Source organism: Meleagris gallopavo, chromosome 2 (genome assembly GCF_905368555.1).
Source record: "Meleagris gallopavo chromosome 2, MGAL_WU_HG_1.1, whole genome shotgun sequence".
NCBI classification, from domain to species: Eukaryota; Metazoa; Chordata; class Aves; order Galliformes; family Phasianidae; genus Meleagris; species Meleagris gallopavo.
The window spans coordinates 60,213,637-60,240,431 of NC_139405.1; the positions used below are offsets into that span (position 1 = coordinate 60,213,637).

A 26,795-nucleotide genomic window follows, 5' to 3' on the forward strand; every position below is an offset into this window, starting at 1 on the left:
TGAGAGGAAGTTCTTCAGGCCTTTCAACACACGTACCTAAAGATGAAATGCATTAATACAGAACATGTATCTCATCTGCATTTGGCTGAAATTTTATACTTTCCAGCTCCGTCGATGGAAGATGTGTACTCGTGGGATTTTAAGACTTATAGTACTTTACTTACATTAGCTTTTACTGCTATCATATGAGATTGCTGTTTCAACAAGACTTACACTTCCCAGTGCATTTCTATTGTTTAACTGACAAACTGGGAAACAGAAAAGATTGGGATCATTACTGATGCTCCCTAAAGGCATGCATCTCAGAATCAAGTAGAAGCAATTCCTCTCATTAAAAAACATTTTAAAATATTGCAAATGTCTGTATTTCTTTGCTAGTTCTATTATATTTACCCCATGGTAAAGCTTTTTTTCTTCCATTCTCTCTGTGAAGTACTTTTTGTTTTTCCCAGTTATATAAAACAGTGTTGAATTTCTGTTAAAAATAAATCTTAAAAAAAAACAAGTGGCTCTAGAGAATTTCAGCAAAATCTCCCAAAACCAAGAGTCAACTCATTCTTCACTATGCAGCCCTAAGGTAAATGACAAATCAAACAGCAAGGACACGAACATGCTAACTGCACGAAGGCATTTATCTGGTAGTGGAAATAAGGCAGTAGGGACTGTGAGAACAGCCTGCTCACTTTTGGTAGATAGCAGAAAGATTAATCTGTTGGAGGTGAATGCCCTATACGTTCTAATGGCAGCAATCAATTATTAATTATAATGCCAAATCATGGCATTTTAGGAGTGACAGCCTTAGTCACGTACACTGTCATCCTCACTAGTCACAAGAGTCATGTTGAAATGGTAGTCCAAAGAAGTTTGTGATGCTGCAGGGACTAAGAGAAACTCTGCTATTAAACAAGAAGGAAAGTACTTTCTGGAAATCTGGTTCCTCTGCTTTCTTGCAGACTTTGCAGATAAACTCAACAAATCTCTTAGTATTTAGCAAGTATTTAGCATATCCTGTCTTGCTAATTTGGCGCAGTACTTCCTTAATGGGTAGAAACCTGGACAAATATCCTGAAGATATCTTTAAAATTAAACAGAAATATAAAATAACTCAGAAGGAAATTAAGAGATTCTGTAAAGGTAAGGCTTACAGAGCATTCAATTTACAATATTCACATACCAGCTCCCTTTATTTATGTCACTACCACACTCTTCATGCTTTCTTTGCTTTGTCTTTTCCATAGTGTAATACTGGCCATACACTGTTGAGAAAATGTCCTAACTTAGAGCAAGGATGAGGGAGAGCATAAACCAGTCTCTTAACAGGAACTGTGCTGCAACTAATCTGCTTTTTGATGAGTCATTTTCTTGACATATGCTCATTAGGCTGTTTTTTCTGCACAGTCAGTCTGCCAGCTGCTTAGCCAGCCAGCAGGAATCGAGGAGGACATAGGCAGATATAAGAGGTCAGGTTTGCTGATCAAGAAAATTTGTGGGAATATTTGATTTGAAGTTTTCCAGAACTGTGTAGATGTGGCACTGAGGGACATGGTCATGGCCATGGTGGTGATGGTTTATGGTTGGACTAGATGATCTTAGTGGTCTTTTCCTTCTTTAATGATTCTATGACTGCTCCCATAAGTGACAGTTAGTAGGGAGGCAATAACTTCACAGAGACTCCTACTGCTTTTGTACAGTGCTAAGTCATGATGAATCTCTTTGCATTATATTTTTATTGTTTTCCAAAGTTTGCATGATTTAAGGCCTTCTGAACTGTCCAGATATAAGGAATATATTTTACTCTGCTTGTCTTTTTGATAACACAGTTCTCTCCAGTCCAAAAACCCTTGCACTTGTCTAGAACAAAACTGTTTCAACCTTAAATTTAGGCATAAATCTTGAGAATTCCATTAACTCATCGTTTTGATTGTGATTCCTCATTTGGCCTGGGTTGTTTTCACAGATTGATGTCACTACTGTGTTCATCTAATGCCCAGTCCAAATCTTGTTAGTCTTTGTGCTTTCTTTAATGGGTGATGAACTAGGTTTGTATTTAGTATAGTGAAAAGTAACTGTCTTATTTATCATACACAGGTATTTATTCAATAAAAAGTAATTTGCTCTGCTACATAATGTATTATATTTTGTTATTCTTCACTAAAAGAAATAGTTCTAGTTGCTTCCATTTCCTGCATAGCATATTATTTCCTTACAGAGTATGCACGCTTGATGATATAGTTGTATCTGAACAGCAAATAACTGTTATCCAGATGGAAAATAGCCATGTTGTAATCAAAAAGTATGTTCTTCTTTTAACCTCACCAATTTACAGTTCAATAAACCAGAAGATTTCTATTCTGAACCCATATCTGAAGCTAATTTACAAAAATATGCCGTATATAATTAATACCCTTCTGGCATTCAGAATAGCAGACAAGAGTCAAAGAAAATGTGAAGCAAATGTGACAAACAGCAAGATAACTATTAATCCCAGTTACCAAGATTAATTTAGAATGACATAAAAGAAATTTCAAAAAAGTTTCTGCTGAGCTTAGACCTAGATAGTTTCATTGATCTAATTCAGATGTTATGTAGCTTCAATATTTCATCAAAGCTTTCTCTATTCTCATTAGATCTGCATCTGATCCTTTTCCTTCTTTAAGTGTTAAGCAAATAGAGATAAAACAATTACTAAGGACTGACTTTTAAAACATTGTGAAAAACAAGGGGTTATTTACCCAAATGATAGTGCTGCTTGTTAATAGCATCAGAACAGCTGTTTGAAGAGATATCAAGAGTTTATCTAATCCAACACCCAAAACACTAAGTCTAGGGAAGAGTACAAAAGGAAACAAACTGTCACAAAACAGAGCCTCATGATCTCCCATGATCTCATCTCAGACAATTCCTAAGCCAGAAATAGTACTTCATGTTCTTAGTAGACTTTTCTGTAATTTGCCTACTCACTTTTCAAAATGATGAAAATTTTCATCATTCACACATTCTGCAGCATGGAGTATCAAAGTTTATCTAGGTACTGTATAAAGAAATATTATTTAAGCACAAAAATTGAATATAGCTTCACTTTCAGAACAATATAGTACATGAGATGAGGGAGAGTAGCAGAACATAACCTTTAATTTCTCACTCTCTAAGTTAAATACCATATAATATGTAATAAAATATTCTGGAAATTCTGAATAGATTATCGACATGTAGTTTTTATCTTCACATTTTCACTGAGTTAATAGTCTGGATATCTGTGTCACAAACAACTATGATACTGAAAAAAAGGAAATAAGATACTTGAGATTTGGGGTTTTGTTTCCTGTGTAAGTAGTTCAAATGGCATCTTTGATGAAATAATATGGCACAAATGAAGCTTAATAATAAGCTTAATATTTAACTGACTGAAATCATGGCATATTTGGCAGAACAAATGATTACTTATGCTAGATTTTAACATAGCTGACATAGTCTGTAAATTTTTTTAGATTTGAGATCTTCATTATTTCATCTCTGATTTGTTTTTATCTGTATAAGCTGTGTTACACCAGAAACAGAAGGCAGGATGTACCCCTGATCATTATAAGTGATTTTTTTTTAAGAGTAGGAGTATCACAGTAGTCTGTTATATAAGTCAGTATACCACCACCCGAAGTTCAGGATATTTTTATATTTTCCATGAATTTTCTTTAGTAAACAGAAATTTGTAGCCGTTGAGTGTATCTCATAACACCTTTTGATACAATACAAAGTGAATCGAATCACCTTTTCAAATTTCCAACATATTTCTTGGATACTCAACTATAGTGGGATTTAACTAAACTTATAAGCATGTCCCTCTAATTTGCATCTTTGGTCTACTGCCCCAATAAAATGTTCCATTATTTTTACTTTTTTTTTCATGTCATCTATCATGTCAGCCATTGACTCTTCACATCACAGAGACAACTTGGATTAAACAGATACTTGACGTAAAATGAAAAGGCTTTGCCCCTTCCAGGAAAGCAGGAAAGTCTCTTGACAGGACAAGGGGAAATGGTTTTAAGTTGAAGGAGGGAATATTTAGGTTGGACATTAGGGGGAAGTTCTTTACCAAGAGAGTAGTGAGGTGCTGGAACAGGCTTCTCAGAGAGGCTGTGGATGCCCTGTCCCTGGAGGTGTTCAAGGCCATCTTGGATGGGGCCCTGGGTAGCCTAGTCTAGTATTAGATATGGTGGTTGGCAGTCCTGTCTGCAGCAGGGAGTTTGGAGCTTGATGATCCTTGAGGTCCCTTCCAACCTAAGCAATTCTATGATTCTATGATTCTATGATGGTGAAAGCAAGTAAAACAGAAATTACTGCTTGTGTATCTGGGCCTGCAAAGGCAGCTCATCCTGCACTGCTGCATCTTCTCAGAGTCTGCTCTTTCATACATGGCAGACTGATACATATGGGTGGCAGAGCCTTTATGGCCTGAGAAACACCTGCCTTACAAAAGTTAAAAGGAAAAATCCAGCTGGCAAGCCTGGCCTAAGCATTGGATTTCCTTCCATAGCACTGCTAATGGTATGGCGCATGGCTCCCTACGCTCTCTTTACCTTTACCTCTCTCTTACTGTTCATGCAAACCATTACTTCAGGTTTTAATTTTATTTAATCCGTTTTTTTCTGGGGAAACAAAAAGAAGTGGAAAGTTTAAGAGATGGGGCAGTGAAGTGATGAGGCTTTTTGTTTAGTTGCACCCCACTTGTTTTTGTATATTTCTTTTTGCTCTTTGAAGTGTCACTTATACATCTGAAGTTTACTGACCTTACTGGGACAGGTGTGCTTGTCAGGGCTACACATAAGGTCTGATTTAGTTTGCCTTAGGTGTCACTTTGTCACTCCAACAAATATTATCTTTTTTTTTTTTCCAGTATTGGGCACTTCCAGTTTTGAATAATGAACACTAAATTGGGCACCTTGCCTACCAGTGTCAATAACTAAGGTTACAGACGTGGTCATAGTTTAGTGCAGGCAACTCAACCCATGAAGGACACGTGGAAGTCTGTCAGAGGCAGTTGTGTCAAGCATCAGTTCAATGAGCATTTTAAAGCATTTACGTTTCTTAAGTGTCCCAGTTAGGTGCCTGAGATGGATAGTATAAAGAAGAATATATAAACTGTCGAACGTTTTAATAGAGAATTAACGGAATGATTTTTCTATCCATGTGCAAATGTCACAAATAAATGCATTAAATCCTGTTTCGTAGTCATAAAAGTATTAAAAGATTTTTGTTACTTCTAGGCACTTCAGAGAAACCTCACGAACACAGTAAGTATAAAGTTGTTGAAGAATGCTGTTACTTCAGGTTTTAGGAGAAAGATACTTTTTTACATCTTCAGAGTCTTGGCAGCATTAAATGAGATTCATCAGCAAACGCTCACAGGAAATTTTGACTTTTGAAACTGACGTTCATTGACAGTCTCTGTAGTGCAGGACCAGGTATGTTTCACAAGCCCCAGCATGTGTAGAAACGACTCCAGTTCATGTTTGGATAAAACCTAACTGTGCCTTCTGTTTCTATGAGGCACTGGCAGAAATCTTGAGTGACATAGACCAGGAAGGGTCTTTGCTCTTCCTTGTCCAGGCTCTGATCATTAAAACGGAGGGATTTACCTCCTGGTGTGCTGCACGGTTTAGACATAGCTGCTATAAATCAGAATGAAATATGTTTTTAGTATTTCCTCTGATATTCCTTTGCTTTTCTTTTTCTACTCCATATCCCAGGATGACAGAGGAATATGAAAAGCTAATTTTCGTTTATGCAGTATATTGAACTTTCTTTTCCATTTGATGCAACTGCTTCATTTCTAAAGTAAAAAAAAAAAAAAAAAAAAAAAAAAAAAAGCTTCAATAATTTCTACATTAAACATCAAGGAGAAATGATGTTTTATGTAGAAAATAGGTAATATCAATCTAAACAAGTAGTAGAAGCATCTCACAGTTTTAGAAATTTTATATTTATAAAAAACAGTGTAATTTTGGAATTTCTTAAACCACATAAAAAGACAATATTGTTTTTTTTTTTGTATTATTTTGATTTTGAGAAAGACTTTTAAAATCTTTACTAAGACTAGTATTTGTAAAAATCAAGCCTAATGTTAATATATAATGCAAAATAACCTCTTAAAATTATAAAGAGAATCTTTTATTTTTAAAGTGCAAAAATGAAAAAAACTCTAAAGTAGGGGTTCTTCTTATTTGCAGAGCATGAACATATTAAACATGAAAAATCAATCTCTCACACTAAGCCAGGTAAGTTTGGTAACCCAATTTCCAGTCACTCCAGGCTCAGCTCGGTATGGACCACTGTGGTCTGCAAAACTTAGAGACTTGAGTTAGGTGCTTGTGAGATTTTGTTGTGTGACCAGGGCTTTGATCTTCTTTGTACTTTTTGAGGAGGAAGATAGAGACCTACAATCGGTCTGCTGTAAAGAAACAAGACTGACAGCATATCCCATCTATTGATGCTCTCCATATTTACTTCCACGTGATCTGGCTAAAGGCTGTATGGCCATTGCATTGGTGTCTAGTGAACAATTTTGGTAGAGCTGCTATTTAAATTTCACATAAAAAATGAGTCATGAATAAATGATCAGATAAACCCCTTAAAAACTTGTTCAGTGATGACCAAAGAGCCTTGTTTTTCATCATTTTTTCCTAATTTTTGGGCTGGGTTATTTGTAAGATAACAATTTTTTTTCATATACTTTTACTTCTCTTTTGTCTTTATAATATGGTGTCCAAATTGTAAGTTAAATATTTCATGGACAGTTTGACAGTTTTCTACAAGACTTTAACAACTGATTTAGCGAAATTATACTGCTGTTTTTGAGTCAACAGGACAAAAAAAGGAATGTTCCTCACTCCAGCCTTCAAAGGCACACACCAAGAAATTTTGCCTCCTTGTCCACCTTTCAGATATTAAGAGCTAGCAGGTGCTTTAGCCAGCAGACAGGGGTGGGTGAGCTTGGCTGAGGCAGACATGCCCTGGTGAGAAAGTCACCCTGTCTGGAATTGCGTGAGATGGCAGGGGTATTAATGCCCTTTTTTGGGTCACCAAGGCAGGCAGCAAAACTGTTCCCCCACCCATCAAAACGGAAGCAGCTCTAGCTGCACAACTATCCTTTTTTGATCGAGATATTAGCACTTAACTGAATTTCCATTGTAAGGCACTTGCAAACATCAAAGCATCTTATCATATAGCCTACATCACACTGATGGAAAGTTTGCTCTGGTACAGTAAATTCCAGATTAAAGCTTTTGGAATTTGAAAATAATAATAATAATAATTTAAAAAAAAAAAAAAAAACCTTGCTAAATTTCCTTTATCATAAAAAATTTGCAGTGATTAACAGTTCCTTTGGAGAGCAGTGGCTCTTCTGAATTTCAGATGATGACTGGAAGTATTAATCTGCAAACACAGGTGGTAATAATGCTTCTGCCTGCTGTGTGCCAATGAGAGCTCTTGAGTTAGCAGCTGAATTACAAAAGCCTCATTCTGTAAAAAGCAGTGGCCTCCTTTTTCACCTTGATACAGAGCAGCTTCAAACTATTATTCTTATGCCCTGCTGTCATCAGTTTTAGAAGTATCACATGACCAAGTAACTAGAAAATCTCAGAAAATAGAGCGATTCTATGGGGAAATTAAAAAGAGTTTGGGGGATGTGCAGAAGCAAGTAAAGCGAGAGGATCCTTTCCTATTGTAAATCATCTAAAGCTGCCTGAAATACACAGAAATATTTACAGCTTTGTATTTTTCCTATTTAAATTAAATATCCCCCCAAAAATGAATATTAATGCTGGTAGTGCTGCGCAGTTAGTGCTGCAGAGAAAATAAGTCTTTTGTATTTGAGAATATTTTTTATAATTCTGATTATTTCACAAATGATAATATTTTGGAATTTTTCTATCTTTATGAAGTCAAGAAATTTTTAATGTTACTCTTGGACTCCTCATGATATAGTAATAAAAGAATTAAACAAGATATAAAATATCTGTGATACAAGGTTGAAACATTTCTTCTATTTTGGTCAAACGTAGTTCTTTTCACTGCTTTTCTCAACATGGAAAGTTTAGTTAACTGATATGATTTTGTGAAGATTCTTGATTTCCTGAAGTGTGTTCCCTTGTAGAGACTGTAAATTATTAAGTTTTGCTAATTTGCTCATTTGATTTCCTTCTACTTACAACCAGTTGTTGGACACTCAGACAAAAAGCCATACAGTCACCATCTGGAGATCTGCCAGGAAAAGAGGAGATGCAGCCTTCAGGGTGTTCTCCAGTGGAATCAGAAGATCAATAGTTGCTGTACAGTTAAGTTACAGAGTAGATAGGTGAACAAATACCAAAGAATTACTGGATTTATTTCCAGATGAATGCACGTCATTAGGCCTGTTCAAAACACGTTATTTTCAGAAATGAATTTGCTTTGAAAAGAAAGTCCTTCTCGTACTTCTAAATGAATCAGACATGCCATCCACTCACAGATTTACTTTGTAGATTCCTCCAGTTATAGAGCAAGCATTAGTGTAAATTCTCATCAGAATTAGAAAAAGAAAGAATATCCAATCTAGTGTTCAACAGAGCAGAGATAATGTCCAAATAAAGAGAAGCTACAAAGAAGCTACACACGTTCTGAGTTTTACTTGTCATTAATCCAGTGAAGAGTACAGGGTTTATGTATAAAGTCACCAATCTTTGGGTTGTTTTTTTCGTTTGTTTATTAGTGTGTAGAAAACTCAATATCCTAATGTCAATAAGTGAACATGTGAATTAGTTAATATGTTAAAGGTCTTCAAAGAGCAGAAAGAGGATATCTGATCTCAGCAAGTTGCTACTCATGCTATAAAAACATTTCTACTTTCACAAGCGGCCATGAAACAGAGATGAGATTTTTAATTCACTGCATTCATAACAATAGCTGAGTAAGGGGAAAAAAAAGCTCTAAACTTAATACGGGTGAAGAGAAATTAAATCACCACCCACCAGATGACAACCGTAAAGCACAGCAGTGCAAAGCTTTTCTTTATTTCCAAAGAATAGAAAAGATCAACCGAAATTGAGCTTTACTTTTCCCTGTATTTTCTCCCCTCAGTACTTACTTCCCTACAAAAAGCACAGACTGCAGAAATGAGACTGCTTCTCTGTCTGTTGCCACATGATAAAGTGGCAATAGTCCTGTTTATACTGTTTGGCGTGTGTACAGCTCTGGGAATCTCAGAGAGCTAAGTTAAAAATAAATGGATGCAGAGAAGCAGATGAACCTTCTCTATACCCTCAGGAGGAAAAAACAAAGAAGTTATCTAGAAGTCACGCTCTAAATTCCATTCTACATACTTAGAGAGCAGACTAGGGTCTAGTATCCATCTTAGATATTTAGAGTCTACAGAAACTGCTCCCACAAAAAAAGTAGATCTTAATGTTGACCATTTAAGGGTGCACTGGTAGAGAGGTAGTGTGGCGATTCACAGGCAGTTTCTTTCCACCTATCTCCGGTGCTTCCACCCATGTTTAAGGACATTTGGCAGGTTGGAAACACTGCTCCTGCTCAAGAGCCTAGAAGTTTTGTGCATGCACAGACTATCTAGCAGTATTTCTAGTCAGCTAGTACTAGATTAGTTGAATGTCTTTAGGGGACAAGATAGCTCTGTCCAAGCTGACTTGATTCAGCTTGTATCTGACCCAGCAGAGGTCTTGAGAGAAAGAGAAGGGCCAGAAGCCTGTGGCTGTAAATGCCTCCATCAGAGAAAGGAAGTGGAAATATATTCTGAATATGTCTTAAATAGTGTCTTAAATAGTGTTGTGTGTGAATGTGGTAAAATAGGTGTTAGGAAAGAATTTTGAATTCAGATATGGGTAAAGAGAGAAAGTGGGAGCAGAGCTTTTAGAAGATCAGAAAGAGGAACATTCAAGTCAGTGGCTAAAGATCTGAAAACAAACATTACAATTCTCACCTGACTTGGCTTATTCCTGAAGTTTCACCACCTACCTACCCGTAGGACATCTGCTCAGGTCTAACGGCTGATGTTGACATGTGTCTGCATCACCTGAGAGCTGTGCTGAGCAAGGCCACAGGCAGTTCACAAGTTTGTGGGGTTGGGCAGCTTTTCTCATGAAACTAGCAGAAATTCAGGTCTTCTGTAAGGTTTCATGACAGATATCCTGCTGGGACTAAGAAAGCTAAACCAGTATTATGTGAACTGTTGTTCATATTGACACCAACCTGGATGGATGTGCCTGTGTGAGTTAACATGTTCTTGAGGGTCTCCCTAGATTTCCTGTGTTCAAACTGTAGATGTATAAATCAATATTTGTGTCTAGGCAACATCTAAGTTTTCAGGGTCATATAATATCTAACTGTTGAACTCAAGTGTCAAGGTGAGGTCCACAAAGTTATATTAATTGTATAATAGAAATACAGTTTCCACCTGAATACCCACTTGAAAGACACTAACAGGTATGTGGCTGTTATCTGGTGGCAAGCATTAGGCCCACTAATTTATTTTTCCATTGTGTATGATCTCACCACATAGCCAGAACTCATAATGCATGCATGCTCTTTTACAATACTATTATGAGATAGTGATGACAAAGGCATGCATTTATTTTGTCACTGTGAACCATATGTATAATATGTTAAGAAATGTTTTTGCAGTTATATGTACCTATGGTAACACAGTATGAATTTCTAACTTTTATGCTGCTTTCACAATGCAGAGGAGAAAATTAAACAACAAAAGACAGCTCCCACTGAGAAATCAGGTAGGAACAAGTCATTATTTCCTGTTTTAGGGGGGCTGTGAGTGTGGAGAGCATTAAACACTATTCATAACTCTTCCAATGTCATACATTTACATTACAATCAGTTTTTATGATATTTTGAAATATGTGGCTGAAAATAGTTCCTTGTGCAAATCTAGAAGAGCAAATGCAGCTCCAACAGTCTTTCCAATGACAATGCCAGGTCGAGGTGTTTCAGCTCTGTGCTGATTTTTCCTCCTGTGCCCAGAGATGGTCTAATGGAATGGAGTGGAGCTATAAATCAGATCTCTCCCAAGTTTATCTCCAGTGCAACTCACTGCTTTTTTTTGCTTTTTTTTTTTTTTTCCCAATCTCAGAACCTTCCTGTGATTGAATTTACAGCACAGAGACCTGCACATGCAGGGAATGATGTAGGAGGATGAATAACCAGCTGGTTTAGGAACTTGAATGCATCTCAATCTGGCTTTCTCATGGAAAAACTGATTTTGGAAATAACTTACAGGTCTTTGGGTCCTTGTAGATTTTGTGATAATAATGGTTCAAGCAGTGTTAACTTATGTAGAAGCCCTGGAGTGTCACTCAAGCAATATTCTCATAATTCCTCACAGATTACACAAAGTTTTTTGAAGATTTTAACTAGATATCGGCCTATAGATTTCTACTAGGAGCATTCTTTACTCCAAAATCAATGACAAGTTGCCAAATCTCAGACAATTACATAAAATCAATAGACTGTGTTGGTATGATGGTCATGATTGTTGTAGTGATGATGATGAATTTTCTCAATAAAATAAAATGCCATTTTACTTTAAGCTAAATAGTGCAATTTGCTACCTCATTTCCATTCTCATTTGGTATGTGGTTTTCCTTCACTTCAGTAGCAGAATAGATTCTATACTGAATAGTATTGTTCTGTCTCTAATTGTAAACATTCACATAATCATCTGTTGGTTATATTGCTTTCTATAAGAACTCACATGTTAATCTATCATTTTAACATGAAGTGATGTTTTGTAGCACTGTATAACCAGGAAAGTTTTGATAGCTTTTATCTAACCATAAACTGCTGTAGCTTGTTCAAAACCATGAACTATGTTTCTGTTAATAGAGTTGGAGAAATGGCTTCAATGTATTTCTAATCAGAATGTTTTACAAATTAGCAGTAGGCAAACAAGTAGGTTGTGGCATTATTTCAGCAAGAGCAGTTAAGTTGAGGAACTTGCAAAGGTCTACATGTGTTAAAGACCATCTGCATTTTAGCAGCTTGAATGCTGTACATGTTTACCTGAGTGGGGAAAGCTAAGAAAAAATGAGAATCATGATATGATAAGAATATTTGAATATTAAAATGATAAAGAAATCTTTTTATGTCTAAATGCTACAATTCACCTTCTTTTGTCTTCTGTAGTCCAGGCAAAGCCAGCAAGTACGTGGTATCTACCTTGATCAGAAAAATTCCTGTAATATAGCTGGATATGTGTGAATACATGGAAATTTTCCCTTACTACTTCCTTGTTTTGCTTTAAATTATAGTGCATTTATCCACTTTCCTCCTCCCCCACCTTCCCCTGTCTTCCCGTATTTTCATTTAACATATTGTCTTGTCATTGCTCTTTTCTAGTCCAATAATACAGATATTAATGTAGCAGTGATAAGCTTTTTAAATTTCATCGTTAAGAATTAAATATGTTTAATTAATATTAGTGATTAAGAAAAAAATCACTGCATTGTTTTCTTACTCATATAATACAATATTTCTAATGCAACTAAATCTAAATTTTCTTAGTCAAGAACTGAAAAGCCCATGCACTAACTTAGTATGCAGCCTGCATGTTAAATTTGTGTATCTTTCATACCTTCAGCATGCAAATAAAAACTGCAAAAGTTAAAAAAAAAAAAAAAAAAATAGAACAATTGTGTTCCCATACACCTCCACTCCCAAGAAAAGCCTAAACTTGGGAAAAATATCACTCTCTGTAGACATAATTTTTAATTCAAATCTCATAAAGCTTGAATTTCCTTGTCTTGTCTAAATCTTAGCATTTCTTGGAATATATGTTCACCTGAAATCATAGTTTCTGGGTGTTCAGTTATTCATCAAATGATAGAAGGGATGAAGCACATTGCTCTTTTTTTAGGGGCTACTCACATTTTAAACATTTCCACTTTACAACCCTCATTGCATCCTACTTGTTGCTCAGAAAGTGACCTAGATACAAGGCCATCATGATAGTCCATTGGTTCCTCAACTCTAAAATATACCATGGCCCCTATTTTCATACATTCAGCTTAGCTGCTACTATGCTACAAAATCTGGTTTGTTGGTATTGTTTTGTTGTTGTTTTTTTTTAAATCCTTTTAAACAGACATGGCTTTGATACAGATTACATAGTGCTAGATCCTTTTTTCATCCTTTCTATTTCTAGCAATCTAGCACCAAATCTCATTATTTTCTATAATTATGATATAAAAAAGGAGGAAAAAAGCGCGTGGCCTGCAAAGCACTGCTAATTCTCTAATTTCCCACAGTGATATACAATTTATTCATAGAGAATAGGACGTCTTCAAAGCTTTGGGAATTCAATGGTATTATTTCTGACTCAGCATTAAAGGTTGAGCAGATGGTTGCTGGGTTTGATTTGTACTCTCCTTCCAAATAACAAGGTTGGAGAGTGGATGTAAATTGCACTTCAGAAATTGAGGGGAATCCCTTTCTAAATTGACTTCTTCCTTAACATGTGTGATAGCTCCCACTAAAATTAATTGCAACCATTTATGTGAAGCCATGTGCAGTTCTACTGAAGTTCATAATTTTGTAGCAGATTCCTTAGAGGATAATCTGTTAGGAAGTAGTCATTTGGCTTCTTTCCAAAGTAACTGCATGAAGCAATAGAAAATTAACTTTTTTTCCTGAAAAGTATACACGCAGTCCTTCTTAATTAAAAAAAAAAAAAAAAAGACAACATAACTTAGAAACATGACAATTTTGTTATGCTCTTTCTTTTGTCTAGAGCATGAAGCAGTCAGGCATGAAAAAGATGTTCCACATACAAAGCCAGGTAGGCACTCCTGCATTTTATGTATTCATTACTTTTGAAACTGTTTTTTAAACAAATCGGAAAATACAATTGCATATGACAAATGTCAGAATGAACAAAATCATGGTCCTGTGAGCTATTTTCCAGCATCAAACATCTTTTACATGTCATACCATAGCTAACTTAGCACAGTACTTATTTACAATGCCTTTTGTCATTTTCTGAAGATATATATACATATCTCAAAGGTCAATTTTCTGTTTTTGTAATTCCACTGGTATCAAAGATGCTATGCTGATGAAGAATTTGAACCATTGTTTTAAGATGTTTATTTTAAATGTCTTCATTTTGGGAATTATTTGTTGGTATCTGCCATTACATTTGGACTTTACAGCCTTCCTGGATGAATTAATTCCTCAGCAACATCAGCAATTTAATTTTACATACTAGCAAGTTGTTCTGGTCATGTCAGCTCATGACCTGGCAACAGCCATGGTTCGTGGTATCTGTCCCTGCATATCATAATTCCTTTGCAACCTCTCCTGCATAAGATAGAGCAAAATTGCTGCAGTTATAGGAAGCTGCATAGTTCAGTTTTGCTGTGAAGCAGTCACCAAGGGTTTAAGAAAGTCCTCTCTGCTCTTCTCAGTGTAAGGAAATAAGTGAAGAAATAAAATTACTATTGCTCATATTATTCATCCTTTAGCATAGTGATTAACATGTGCAGAGAAAAATATACCTACTATTATTATCCATCATTAGTTTGTTTTTAATTACAGTACAATTACTAAAATGTTTCAATATTCAGTAAATACAAAGTACAAATAAAGCGGTTCTCTGGCATGGAAATGTTGTGCTGCATCTCACTGTTCTGACCATTTTTCTTCTTTTTTATTCCCAGTCAAACTGAAAACAACTGCAAGTATGTGCCGTGCCTTGCTTTCTATGCAATATAAACCTGTTTTTCAGATGCATGTTGTCTCAATTCACCTTTTTCTAATTTTATTTTATTAGTTATTGGTATTTTCTTGCTTATACTAATTATATGCTTACATTGTCCTTAGGCTGCTTAGTAACATCGGAATACATCAAAACCAAACACATTTGCAATAAAATACTGGGAAGTGGCAGTATTCAAATTCTGAAATTTTTACTATTTATAACAGTAAAGGAAATTATGCTAGATGCATAATTGATGTTCTGGTGATTTTAGATGAGTGTAGGCACATAATGTAAATTTATGTAAATTTATCTTTTTCTAAAAATAACAATATTATAACTGAATTAGAAAATCTTTACAGAACTTCTTTTGCAGTTTGGAGATAACTTATTTCATGAGTGTAATAAACATATTTTATTGGCCTTGTTTTAATACTTTTTTCACCTTAATAAAAAAGAACTAAAATTAAACTGGAGAAAAGAGTATTCAAGGGAAATATTTTGCATAACAAAGATTCCACTGAAAATATTTGATAATATCTTTGTAACGCCATTAAGACTTCTGAATGTCTAAAGGCTGTAATCTATGCTTATTGTGGCTGGTAATTACATATTACATATGTTAAATCATGATCAGACAACAATCAGAAGGGCAATGTTTACACTTCACACTTTGAATTGTGAATGTTGTGAAGTATGCACCTTCACTGTTCAATTAGTTGGAGTCTCCTTAGGATAGAATCTTTGATTTCTTTCTTGAATCTTTGATTTCTTTCTTGAATTTTGTCTGGCACATCAAGACCAAACCATGTGTTATTCTGATGTGAAGTAATCTACAAAGAGTACACAAATGTAAGACTAAGCCCCTTGAGGCACAGACCTCTTCCTGTTTCATGTCAGAAGTTGACAATATGGCAAGGCAAGCTGGTTCTATTAAGATTCATAAATTAATCTCCCACATTAGATGCTGTAGGTTAAACAAGACAAATAACTGCTTTTATACAACTTTAAACAGACATAGCCCATCACATCTGAATCACATCTCTAAGAGGAAATGGGGAACATGAAGCATCTGAAATGTGCCTCTGCAGAAGGGTCTCCTGCAATCCTGAATATTATTGTTAAGCATTTACATCATCATTAAAAAATTATCATGTCCCATGAGGCTATGTGTATTGTCTTTTGGCAGTTGTTTTTAATATATATATTGAATATATATAAGAAAATATTTTCTTTTTGCTCATGTTTTAGGTATTCTTTCCTTCATTTAATTCTTTTACTCAAATTTGTTCAGTTTTATGTTCAGTGGATCTATTCACTCACATTTGATGTCTTCTGTACTAGTTTATGCAAGAGACCTACTGATGGTACCTTCTTCTGTTACAGATGCATCAGAAATTTAAGTGACGAATTCCTCACACTTTCCACAGTAACAACCTTTTAACCAAAAATCACTGCCTATAAGGCTATTATATCAAAAACTATATCACCTGATATATTTGGAATATAAGAACAGCCAATATATTTTCTCTTGACCTTTGCATAGTATTTGTACCACAGTCTTGAAATTATATTCTGCTGCTTCACATGATTATAAAGGTTAACAGTGCCTTTAGGAAAAAAAAAAAAAAAAAAAAAAAGTAGTATCATTGATTATATATATGATTATATAATATATATATAATCATATTGATATATATATTATATATAATATTGATATATATATGATTATATAAAAAATAATTCTGTTTATACTCCCTATTCTGAACTAACTATCCTTGAATAAATCTAGTTTAAGATTTTAAACATCTTAGCTATTTAAACGACTTTTTTTTTTTTTCCACTCAAAGGAGAACATTATTTGAATTCCTGCTTCCTTTTTTTCTAAAGCTCTGTATATCTTTGCTTCATATATTTCTCAGCCAGATGTATAGTATGCTTGCTGGAACATGAGGTAGCAATTCTGTAATTCAGCATGAGATACAGTCAGGGACTCAAAAGCTCACTGACTTTGGAGTTCATGTCTAGTTAAGACCGAATAATAAATCCATACATTCGTCCTGGGCCAAATCTATTCATATATTACACCCCAGATAATCTTACTGTTGAATTAAATGTGGATTGAGTTGGTAGATTTTCTATTATCAAATGATTAACTAACAATAAACAGAAATACAAGGCTGAGTTCAAAAATTCCCCAAATTAACAATGAATGCATTTTTATAGTAACTTGTTAATTATTATGTTATTATAAAAGCAATTAGTATGCTTATTTTCTTAGTTTAACTCACACAAAGGTCAATGACAGCAATTGACCTTATGTCCAATTTGGATTTGAAACTCATAATCTCTGCATACTTACTAAGGATTCTCAAACTGTGAGAGAAGTCACCTTGAACAGAGGACAAAACTGTTTTATTTCATACCCACGCAGGAAATTACATCAAACTGTATACTGTTTTGCCAAAAAAAAAAAAAAAAAAAAACAGGAAGACCATAGAGGGTGGTATTTTAAGAAAAATTTCAGCATTGGCCAAACTTTATTCCCATTTAATTCTGTAGTGAGAATACTATGGTTGGGGCAAAGTGTTTTCCAAAGATCTAAGAGTAAGTGGGAACAACTTGATGTGTTGGAAAAAGAAAACGTCCTCTATGTTGTATACAATAGGTGTAAAACAAACCACGCTTCGGTTCAGCTGTCGAAGAGAATCTCTAATACCAAATTAGAATATATGTGATCTATAGGAGGTAAATAATAATTGTAAACATTAGAAATTGCAGAGAAAACTGAGCCTGTCCAAGTCCCTTAGAATTAGGCAACCCCGTAGTTAAGGAGTCAGAGCATGAATCCCTTTTTCAGATTTACTGCCTCAAAGAGAATGTTTTCTTAAATAAAAATGAGAAGCAGTTTTAATCCACTCAGAATGCTGTAATGTTCAAGTTTTCATCATCTGTGGGCAAGATTTTAAGCAGAACTGTAAATATTAAAGGATTTAAGCATGTTAGCATTTAATAGCAGTAAAATTGGCCTTTACTGAATGCCTGAGGTTCCTGTTTTGAACACTCAAATTTATGACTCTCCTTACTAACCAAAATCAAGACTCAAAGTTTCCAGGGATATGTTAGTGAAAACTATGCTTAATTGCTCATACTTCACACAGAATCACACAGAATTGTAGGGGTTGGAAGGGACCTCTAGAGATCATCGAGACCAACCCCCCTGCCAAAGCAGGTTCCCTACACCAGGTCGCACAGGTAGGCGTCCAGGCGAGACTTGAATATCTCCAGAGAAGGAGACTCCACAACCTCCCTGGGCAGCCTGTTCCAGTGCTCCGTCACCCTCACCACAAAGAACTTCTTATGCACATTCGTGCGAAACTTCCTATGCTGCAGCTGATGTCCGTTTCCCCTCGTCCTGTCTCCATGTACCACTGAAAAGAGCCTGGCCTCACCGCTATGGCCGCCACACCTCAGATATTTATAAACCTGGATCAGGTCCCCTCTCAGTCGTCTTTTCTCAAGGCTAAACAGACCCAGTTCACTTAGCCTTTCTTCATAGGGGAGATGCTCCAGGTCCTTCACCATCTTTGTGGCCCTCCGCTGGACTCTTTCCAAGAGATCCCTGTCTTTTTTGTACTGGGGAGCCCAGAACTGGACACAGTACTCCAGATGAGGCCTTACCAGGGCAGAGTAGAGGGGGAGGATCACCTCCCTCGACCTGCTGGACACGCTCTTTTTAATGCACCCCAGAATGCCATTGGCCTTTTTGGCCATGAGGGCACACTGCTGGCTCATGGCCAACCTGTCGTCCACCAGGACACCCAGGTCCCTCTCTGCAGAGCTCCTCTCCAGCAGCTCATCCCCCAGCCTGTATTGGTGCATGCAATTACTCCTCCCTAGGTGTAAGACCCTACACTTGCTTTTGTTGAACCTCATCCGGTTTCTTACTGCCCAGCTCTCCAGCCTGTCCAGGTCTCGCTGAATGGCAGCACAGCCTTCAGGCGTGTCAGCCAATCCTCCCAACTTCGTATCATCAGCAAACTTGCTGAGGGTGGCCACTATCCCCTCATCAAGGTCATTGATGAAGATGTTGAACAAGACCGGACCCAGCACAGACCCCTGAGGGACACCACTGGTTACAGGTCTCCAGCCAGACTCTGCACCACCAACAGTGACCCTCTGCACTTTGCCAGTCAGCCAGTTCTCCACCTCACTGTCCACTCGTCTATCCCACACTTCCTCAGCTTTGTTATAAGGATGTCGTGGGAGACAGTATCAAAGCCCTTTCTAAAATCAAGGTAGACTACATCTACCGCTCTTCCCCCATCCACCCAGCATGTGACAGCATCATAGAAGGCCACCAAGTTGGTCGAGCACGACCTCCCCTTGGTGAACCCATGCTGACTACTCCTGATAACCTCCTTTTCTCCCAGTTGTCTGGAGATGGTATCCAGCACAAGCTGTTCCATCGCCTTTCCAGGGACAGAGGTGAGGCTGACAGGCCTATAATTACCTGGATCTTCCTTCTTGCCCTTTTTGAAGAACGGAGTGACATTGGCTATCCTCCAGTCTTCAGGGACCTCCCCTGTTATCCAAGACCTCTCAAAAATGATGGAGAGCGGTTCGGCAATGACTTCCACCAGCTCCCTCAGCACACGTGGATGCACTCCATCAGGTCCCATGGACTTGTGGACCTTAGTACTGCCTAGGCACTCACGCACGTCCTCTTTCCTGACTAAAGGGAAGTCTCCCATTCCCCAGACCCTCTCCCTAACCTCCAGGGTGTGGGAAACCTGAGGGAGAGCCTTTTCACTGAAGACGGAAGTAAAGAAGGCATTCAGTATCTCTGCCTTCTCAGCATCCCCCGTTATGAGAACCCCCCCCTCACTTAATAAGGGGCCCACATTCTCTCTAGTTTTCCTTTTGCTGCTAACATACTTGAAGAAGCCTTTTTTATTATCCTTTATCACTTTAGCTAGATTCAATTCCAGGCGGGCTTTAGCCTTCCTCATTGCATCTCTGCAGGCCCTGACTACATTCCTATATCCTTCCCAAATGGTCAGACCCTTTTTCCACATTTCATGGACCTTCTTCTTTCCTTTGATCTTGCGCATGAGCTCCTTGCTCATCCACACAGGTCTCCTGCCATCTTTTCCCGATTTCTTGCTCACAGAGACGCACCGATCCTAAGCTTGGAAGAAGAGCTGTTTAAATGCTGACCAGCTCTCAGAGGCCCCCTTACCTTCTAACACCCAATCCCACAGGATAACTCCAAGTAGGTCCTGGAAGAGATCGAAGTTGGCTCTCCTAAAGTTCAGGGTAGCAATCCTACTTATTGCTTTGCTTCTTCCACTCAGGATCTTGAACTCCACCATCTCATGATCACTACAACCCAAGCTGCCCCCAACCTTTACTTCCTTAACAAGTCCATCCCTGTTGGTGAGAATAAGGTCCAGCAACACCCCTCCCAGTGTCGGTTCCTCCACCACCTGCATCAGAAAGTTGTCTTCAACGCACTGCAAGAACCGTCTGGACCGTGCGTGCCTGGCCATGTTGGTCGTCCAGCAAATATCTGGATAATTGAAGTCCCCCATAAGCACCAGTGCCTGGGAACGTGACGCTACATCCAGTTGCTTTTGGAAGGCCTCATCAGCCTCCTCATCGTGATCAGGGGGCCTGTAGTACATACCCACAACAGTGTCACCTTTACCAGCTTGCCCCTTGATTCTCACCCATAAGCTCTCCACTGCTACATCACTCTCCCCCAAGTGAAGTTCAATACATTCTAGCTGCTCTCTCACATAAAAAGCAACTCTACCACCCCGCCTAGCCAGCCGATCTTTCCTAAAAAGCACATAGCCCTCCATGACAACATTCCAGTCATGCAAACTGTCCCACCACATCTCTGTGATCGCAGTGAGATCATGACCTCAGGACCGCACGCAGAACTCCAGCTCTTCCTGTTTATTTCCCATGCTACGCGCATTAGTATACAGGCACTTAAGAGAAGCAGCATCCCCCCACCCCTCTCCAAGCCTTTGAACTCCACTGTCTCCACCCATCAAGTTCTGTTTGGAGCCTCGAACTGCCCCCTCAGTCCCAGCGGTCCTTATTTTGTCCCCTTCCCCCTTCATACTTCCTGTGGTAAAAGCAGGTACTGAAAGACTTTTGCCTTCATGTGGGTTTCCGTCAGCTGTAGAACCTCATATTCATCTGATGTCAGTATTCAACAATGAAGTACTGGGATAATTCAGTCAAAGGAGACCCCAAAGTGCTCTGTGACCATATTCAAGGTTATTTTCCTTCCTTACAATAAAGTTCTAAAATAAAACTGGGACTAGCAAAGAAGTGAGGGGTAAAAATCTCTTGGATTCCAAATTACAACATAAATTCTTTTGATTACAAAAGAGTAATGATCACTAGGGCACACTAGGGAATCACTAGGGAACACACAGTAGGGAATTTTTATCTCATTGTGTTGATCAATTGTCTTTAACTATTATGGGCATTAATATATGCTGGTTTTGTGCTATACAAACGCATAGTCAAAAACTTTTCCAGCTTCCAAGAGCTTTTACTGTAAAAAGTCAGGGCAGTCTGATGGTGCAGGAGAAAGTTATACAGAGGTGAATGTCAGCTATTCAAGTGTCAGTCTTTGGTTGAGATGTGTAGATGATAAGAAAAGAGAGGTAATAAACTGAATATACTTTGGGGGGAAAGAGCAAAGGCAGCTATAACCTTGAGAACATGTTTAAAAAGAACTCTAAATATTCACTTGCTTGAAAGCTTTGATTGGTACAGTGTTTGCATTTGCATGAACCATTGCATGCTGGATTACAGTACTTAAGAATGGGGCTCCTAGCTTTCACTGTGAAATCCTATGTACGTGCACACCGTTAAGACACTTTTCATTGCAAATTAATATCCTGCAGAAAAGTTGCAGATGAAAGAGAAGATCTATTTAAATGGTTACTTTTCTTGAGGGCAAAACAACAACAACAACAACAACAAATTTATGGTACTAACCCTCATATTCTTTTCCTTCCCCCTTCATCCTCATTTTTAACAATTTTCCTGTAGAGTCAACAGGTGAAATCTCAATAACAGGTAAATGTTACATTTTTCTGCTATGTTTTGTAGAAAGAAATAATGAACATTTTTGAAGAACACATAATATTCATCAACAGTTAACAATGCTGATGTGAACCAGCGCTGGTAAACTGATATAACTGCAGATGTACAGTTCTCTATCAAAGAGTGCTTTTATCAGTTGATTATTTTATCTTAACTCTTCTGTAGCACGTTTCTTGGGAGATATACATAGATGATAAGCACTGAGCAAGCTAGCAATAATCAGATTACATCAGAAGACATTGAGGAAATTCATATTAGAAGTGGTTGGACCATACTAAGTGAAAATGAGCACTTTGAAAGCAGCCTGCTTGTTTTCTGCTATAGTCAACAGGGAATAATAAAATGGGTTCAGACACCTGCCAGCAATACACATTACTTAATTTCAGTCAGTCTGCCTTGTTAAATGGAATCACAGACCAACCACTCTTGTTTGGAGTCTGGAGAAAAGGATGCCAGAAAGAAAAATCACGTTTTCTTAGTAGATGTACAATTTGAGAAAAATTAAATAAATCAAATAAAGAAGAATGTATTGCTGAATGAATTCAGAATGGTCGTATCTGGCAATTCTGAAGGTACATCTAGCTCTAAGTCCTTCTATTTATTTATTTCAGGCAATCAAGGTTGCCCAAGGAAATATAGTAAGAAGGCAGTAGGCAAAGGGATCCTTCCCTGGTGCAATTTTGGCAATGAACAGTTAGGCAATTCTCTCAGTTGCTAAGGAATTATAGAATTCTAGTGCCCAAAGTCTCTATCAGAACTTTCTGAAGTATTCTACAACAAGCAATATTCAGCAGATTTCCAAAGACTGTTCAGAAAGCTCAGAGCTGCTACTACCTCTAGGGTAACAGCCATTATTGTAATATTAGATCCATTGTATATATGCCATGAGACACATTTAGCCCAGTTTTTCCAGCAAAATTACTAAGGAGATCAGCTCTGTGCAACGTGCTTGCTGTGAGAGCCTCATATTTTAGATTAGATATTAGGAAAATAATTCTTTGCTGTGAGGAACAGGTTGCCCAGAGAGATGTGGATGCCCCCTCCCTGGAAGCATTCAAGGCCAGGCTGGATGGGGTTGTGAGCAACCTGGTCTAAGGAGGTGTTCCTGCCTATAGCAGGGGAGTTGGAACTAGATGATCGTAGATGTCCCCTCCAACTCAAACCATTCTATGCTTCTATGATTATATTATATTTCTGAGAGCTGTCACTTAACGTTCTTTCCTTGCAACTCTTTCTAGCCCCAAAAAAAAGAAAGACGTCTAAGGAAAAAGAAGGTAGGAAATTACTCTGTGTATGCATATATGTGTAGATGGAAGATCACAAGGATAATTAGAGGACTCCAGCATCTCCCCTGTGAAGACAGGCAGAAGGAGCTCAACTTGATCAGCCTAGAGAAGAGAAGGTTCTGGGGAGACCTCCTTTCAGCCTTGCAGTACTTAAAGTGAGCTTATAATCAGGAGAGGGACAGACTTCTTATATTATCTGGTAGTGACAAGGGGGAACAATTTTAAACTAAAAGAGGTGAGAATTAATTTAGATGTTAGGCAGAAATTCTTCACTTAGAGACTGGAATGAGTTTCCCAGGGAGTTGTGAATGCCCCATACCTGGAAGTGTACAAGGCCAAACTGGATGGGGCCCTGAGCTGCCTGATCTAGCGCTAGACTTAGTAGTTTGCAACCCTGCCTATGGCAAAAGCTTGGAACTAGATGTCGTTAAAGTCTCTTCCAACACAAGCCTATGATTCTATGATTGTACAATACTATCAGATCATAATTTTACATATATTTGTATATGAAAAACTCCTAAAAGATCTGTATTAATTTTCAAAGAATTGTACTTGGAAAGTTTAGGTAACAATCTATTAAGAATTAGAATTTAAATTATTTCCAACCTTGAACTCAGTTACCTTTCCTTTTTCTGCCTAGAAAAAACAACTGAGAAGAAACATCTGAAAGATGAAAAACACAAAGGTAATAAATGGATGAAAATCTCTGCAAACATCAGTTTTTTTCATGAGATTGGAAAGAGGAGCTTTGTTAGCATTTTTAAACATATGCAAGTACACCAAAATGATGAAGTTGTGTGGAGATTCCCAGTAACTGAATGTCTGATGGCTCCTCTAGATGTTAACATCAAGTATTACAGCTTTATGTCCAATCTGACTGCAGAGGAGCCCTGCCTGTGACTCCAAAACTGGTACATCATTAGCTGATATGCTGGGTGCACTGGCTCTATGTCCTCAGATGAGTGGGTTACCCCAGTCAGTCTGTTGCTATGGTTGCTGGTGTGGTGGTGCACTGTTCACTTCCATAGCTTGTTTGATGCTTTAGATCATCCACCTCATATTGTAGAATGACCATGTCGATAACAGAACACTTTTTTGTGTGTGTTGTATACTTCATGGTCATTTATAGTCTGGCTAACATTTTGATAAAGCACCACCCTGATTATTTCTCTATAGTAATAGAAATTATTTTTGCTATACTTCTAAAGATAATTAGTAGTAATATAACACTAATACATTTTAAGTAAGTGGCCTATGACACAAACGTCCTCTTTACATTTGCTAAAGGCTGTGAGATTTTCACAAAAGTGAAGATTTGAAGTCAGATCTGCATACATTAGTCTTCATGAACAATTAGGTGCTATGTATGATTAAAATCTTGTAACCTCAAAGAATAACAGATGCTTAATTGTACTAGTGCAGGTCTACTAAACTAGGAACAGGCTGACTCTATGTGTTACTAGACATACAGTTTCTATGCTTAAAGAAAATCGTATTTGAAAAACAGTTGGGTTCATACCAATACCTATCTCATATTTGATTCCAACACCAGGATGTTTCTTATTGAAATCTAATTAAATGTTTTGTCCTGAAACAGAAAACTAAGGCATGATCTATGTTTTGTTCTTTAGGAGCTCCACCAGCAAAAGAAGCTCCAAAACACCACAACCTGACATCAGGTATATAGTTTTTCTTCTTTTTTCATAAAAGAAATTCGTTTTCCTTTCAAAGTGTTCCTGTTGTTGTAAGGGATGTCACTCCTACAGTCCTTTCATATCTCTTATTCATGTTAAGGCAACATGATGCAAGGAAAACAAAGTAAGACCCACAAGTATTATTCCTGTGGAAAACAATGTATTCAAATTGTATTGCTTTATGATTTTACTAAACTTCTAAATAAATAAGTAGCTAATTATAAACCAAGTGGCCTATAATTAATTTGACAGTAATTTATTTAAATAAGCATATGTTCCTCATAGAAAATCTGTTCCGTAGCAAAACTACATAATGAGGACTATGTTCCATTTATTTTTTCTTACAGGAATAAATATTGTCTCTTCAAATACTCCCATCCTCACCGCAAAAAAAAGTGAAAAAGAGTAGGGCATCTGAGGAGGACATCTCTCACTGCATTATCTGTTAACTCCATGTTTTTCCTAGTTTAAGATAAGAATAAAAATACATTCCAGATACTTGACGGGTATAAATTCATCCCTGCAACTTCAGTGGAACTGCACTGATTCACACTAGACATTTATCTCACCTTGAGATGTAACTTGTGTACTTGTGTAAAACCAAAATATGAACTAAATATTAATACAAATCTTCCTGGTAAAACTTTGTTGTTCTTAAACAGTTGAGAAAATGACTTCATCTCAAATAATTCAGACTGCTTTGTTGTATGTTGTTGTTTGTTTTTTTTTTTCTCTCCATGCTTACTACAGGCAGTTTTGTAAAACTACAGTTTTACAATCCTATATATATGATGGAAAATGTGTGATGCACGTATAGATACAAATATGTATCTATATATTTTAAATATAAATATTTTAATAAGCCTAAAAATGATAGCTAAGTGCAAAACATATGCAGTGCAATCAGACATCAAGGGAAGAAAATGTGAATGAAATGTTAAACTCAAGCTCCCAAATGGTAGTGTGCTGCACATACAGCTCACAAGAATTTGTTGTAAGAGCGCCACTAGATACATATATAAGAATGGCTTGGCTTAGCCTTTTAAATATTTTTTCTTTGGTAGGGAATGCATGCAGTTTTAGAACCAGGTATAAAATTAAATTCCTTTTAATATTTTTATAATTCTGTAATTGGCCAATGTATACAGAATGTAGACCCTATGCTAAAAGTCATAGCCATTCTAACAATATAGCAATACTCACAACAAACAAAAAGTAAATTAAGTGAGTTAAAGCAGAGATTTTCTTCTGTAGTAAAATTACAAATTCAAGATAAGCATGTGCTAAAACTTATTATCCTGTCTTCTGCACACCAAACTCCTGCAAAGTTTGCATAATTCGAAAACTGTTTTCATTTACAATAATTGCTGTTATTGGTTAATCTAATTATATTCTACCATCGCATAACTGACTGGATGTTTCCTAGATTAGAAACAACTCTATACAAACAGTCCTTTGCAACTGGCTTCACAAACATAATTTTAAGTCAATATCTTCTTTGTCCACTAAATAGAATTAGTAAGCTTTCAGAAAGTGGGTGAAAGGTTTCCAAAAGAATATCAACATGTTTTTTTTTTTCTTTTCAGTGTTGTTCTTTGGTATTTGCTCAATTCGAGAATTTAAAAGCTGAGACAGAATTCTAGGTCACGTCCTCTTGAAGTTGATTTATTCTTCCTGTATTGTTTGAAGATGAAGACAGTGCATTTTCTCCATTGCACCAAATAGTAATAATTTCTGCTGATAAATAGGATTTACACTTTCTGAGCAAATGTAAAAATTTAAATAGTAACTCTCCTTTCCGCTTTGAAAAACTGAATAGATTAGATTCACTTATACTTAGATTTTGATCAGTCCTTCAGCCTTTTCCTGGTATTATGAAGCACTCAGATATAGTGAAATAAGCAATTTAAAAAGATGAAT

General features: G+C 36.9%; 1 protein-coding gene across 1 annotated transcript in view; it reads left to right on the forward strand.

Moving 5' to 3' along the window:
• Positions 1-26,795, forward strand: part of TRDN (triadin) — a 205,327-nt gene that overhangs the window by 167,941 nt on the left and 10,591 nt on the right. The window contains exons 30-39 of the mRNA XM_085217385.1: positions 5,265-5,291; positions 6,228-6,275; positions 10,740-10,784; positions 12,193-12,210; positions 13,796-13,843; positions 14,724-14,744; positions 21,842-21,868; positions 23,134-23,169; positions 23,822-23,866; positions 24,813-24,860. Coding sequence (XP_085073511.1) covers positions 5,265-5,291; positions 6,228-6,275; positions 10,740-10,784; positions 12,193-12,210; positions 13,796-13,843; positions 14,724-14,744; positions 21,842-21,868; positions 23,134-23,169; positions 23,822-23,866; positions 24,813-24,860 — 363 coding nt within the window. The remainder of the gene's footprint in view (positions 1-5,264; positions 5,292-6,227; positions 6,276-10,739; positions 10,785-12,192; positions 12,211-13,795; positions 13,844-14,723; positions 14,745-21,841; positions 21,869-23,133; positions 23,170-23,821; positions 23,867-24,812; positions 24,861-26,795) is intronic.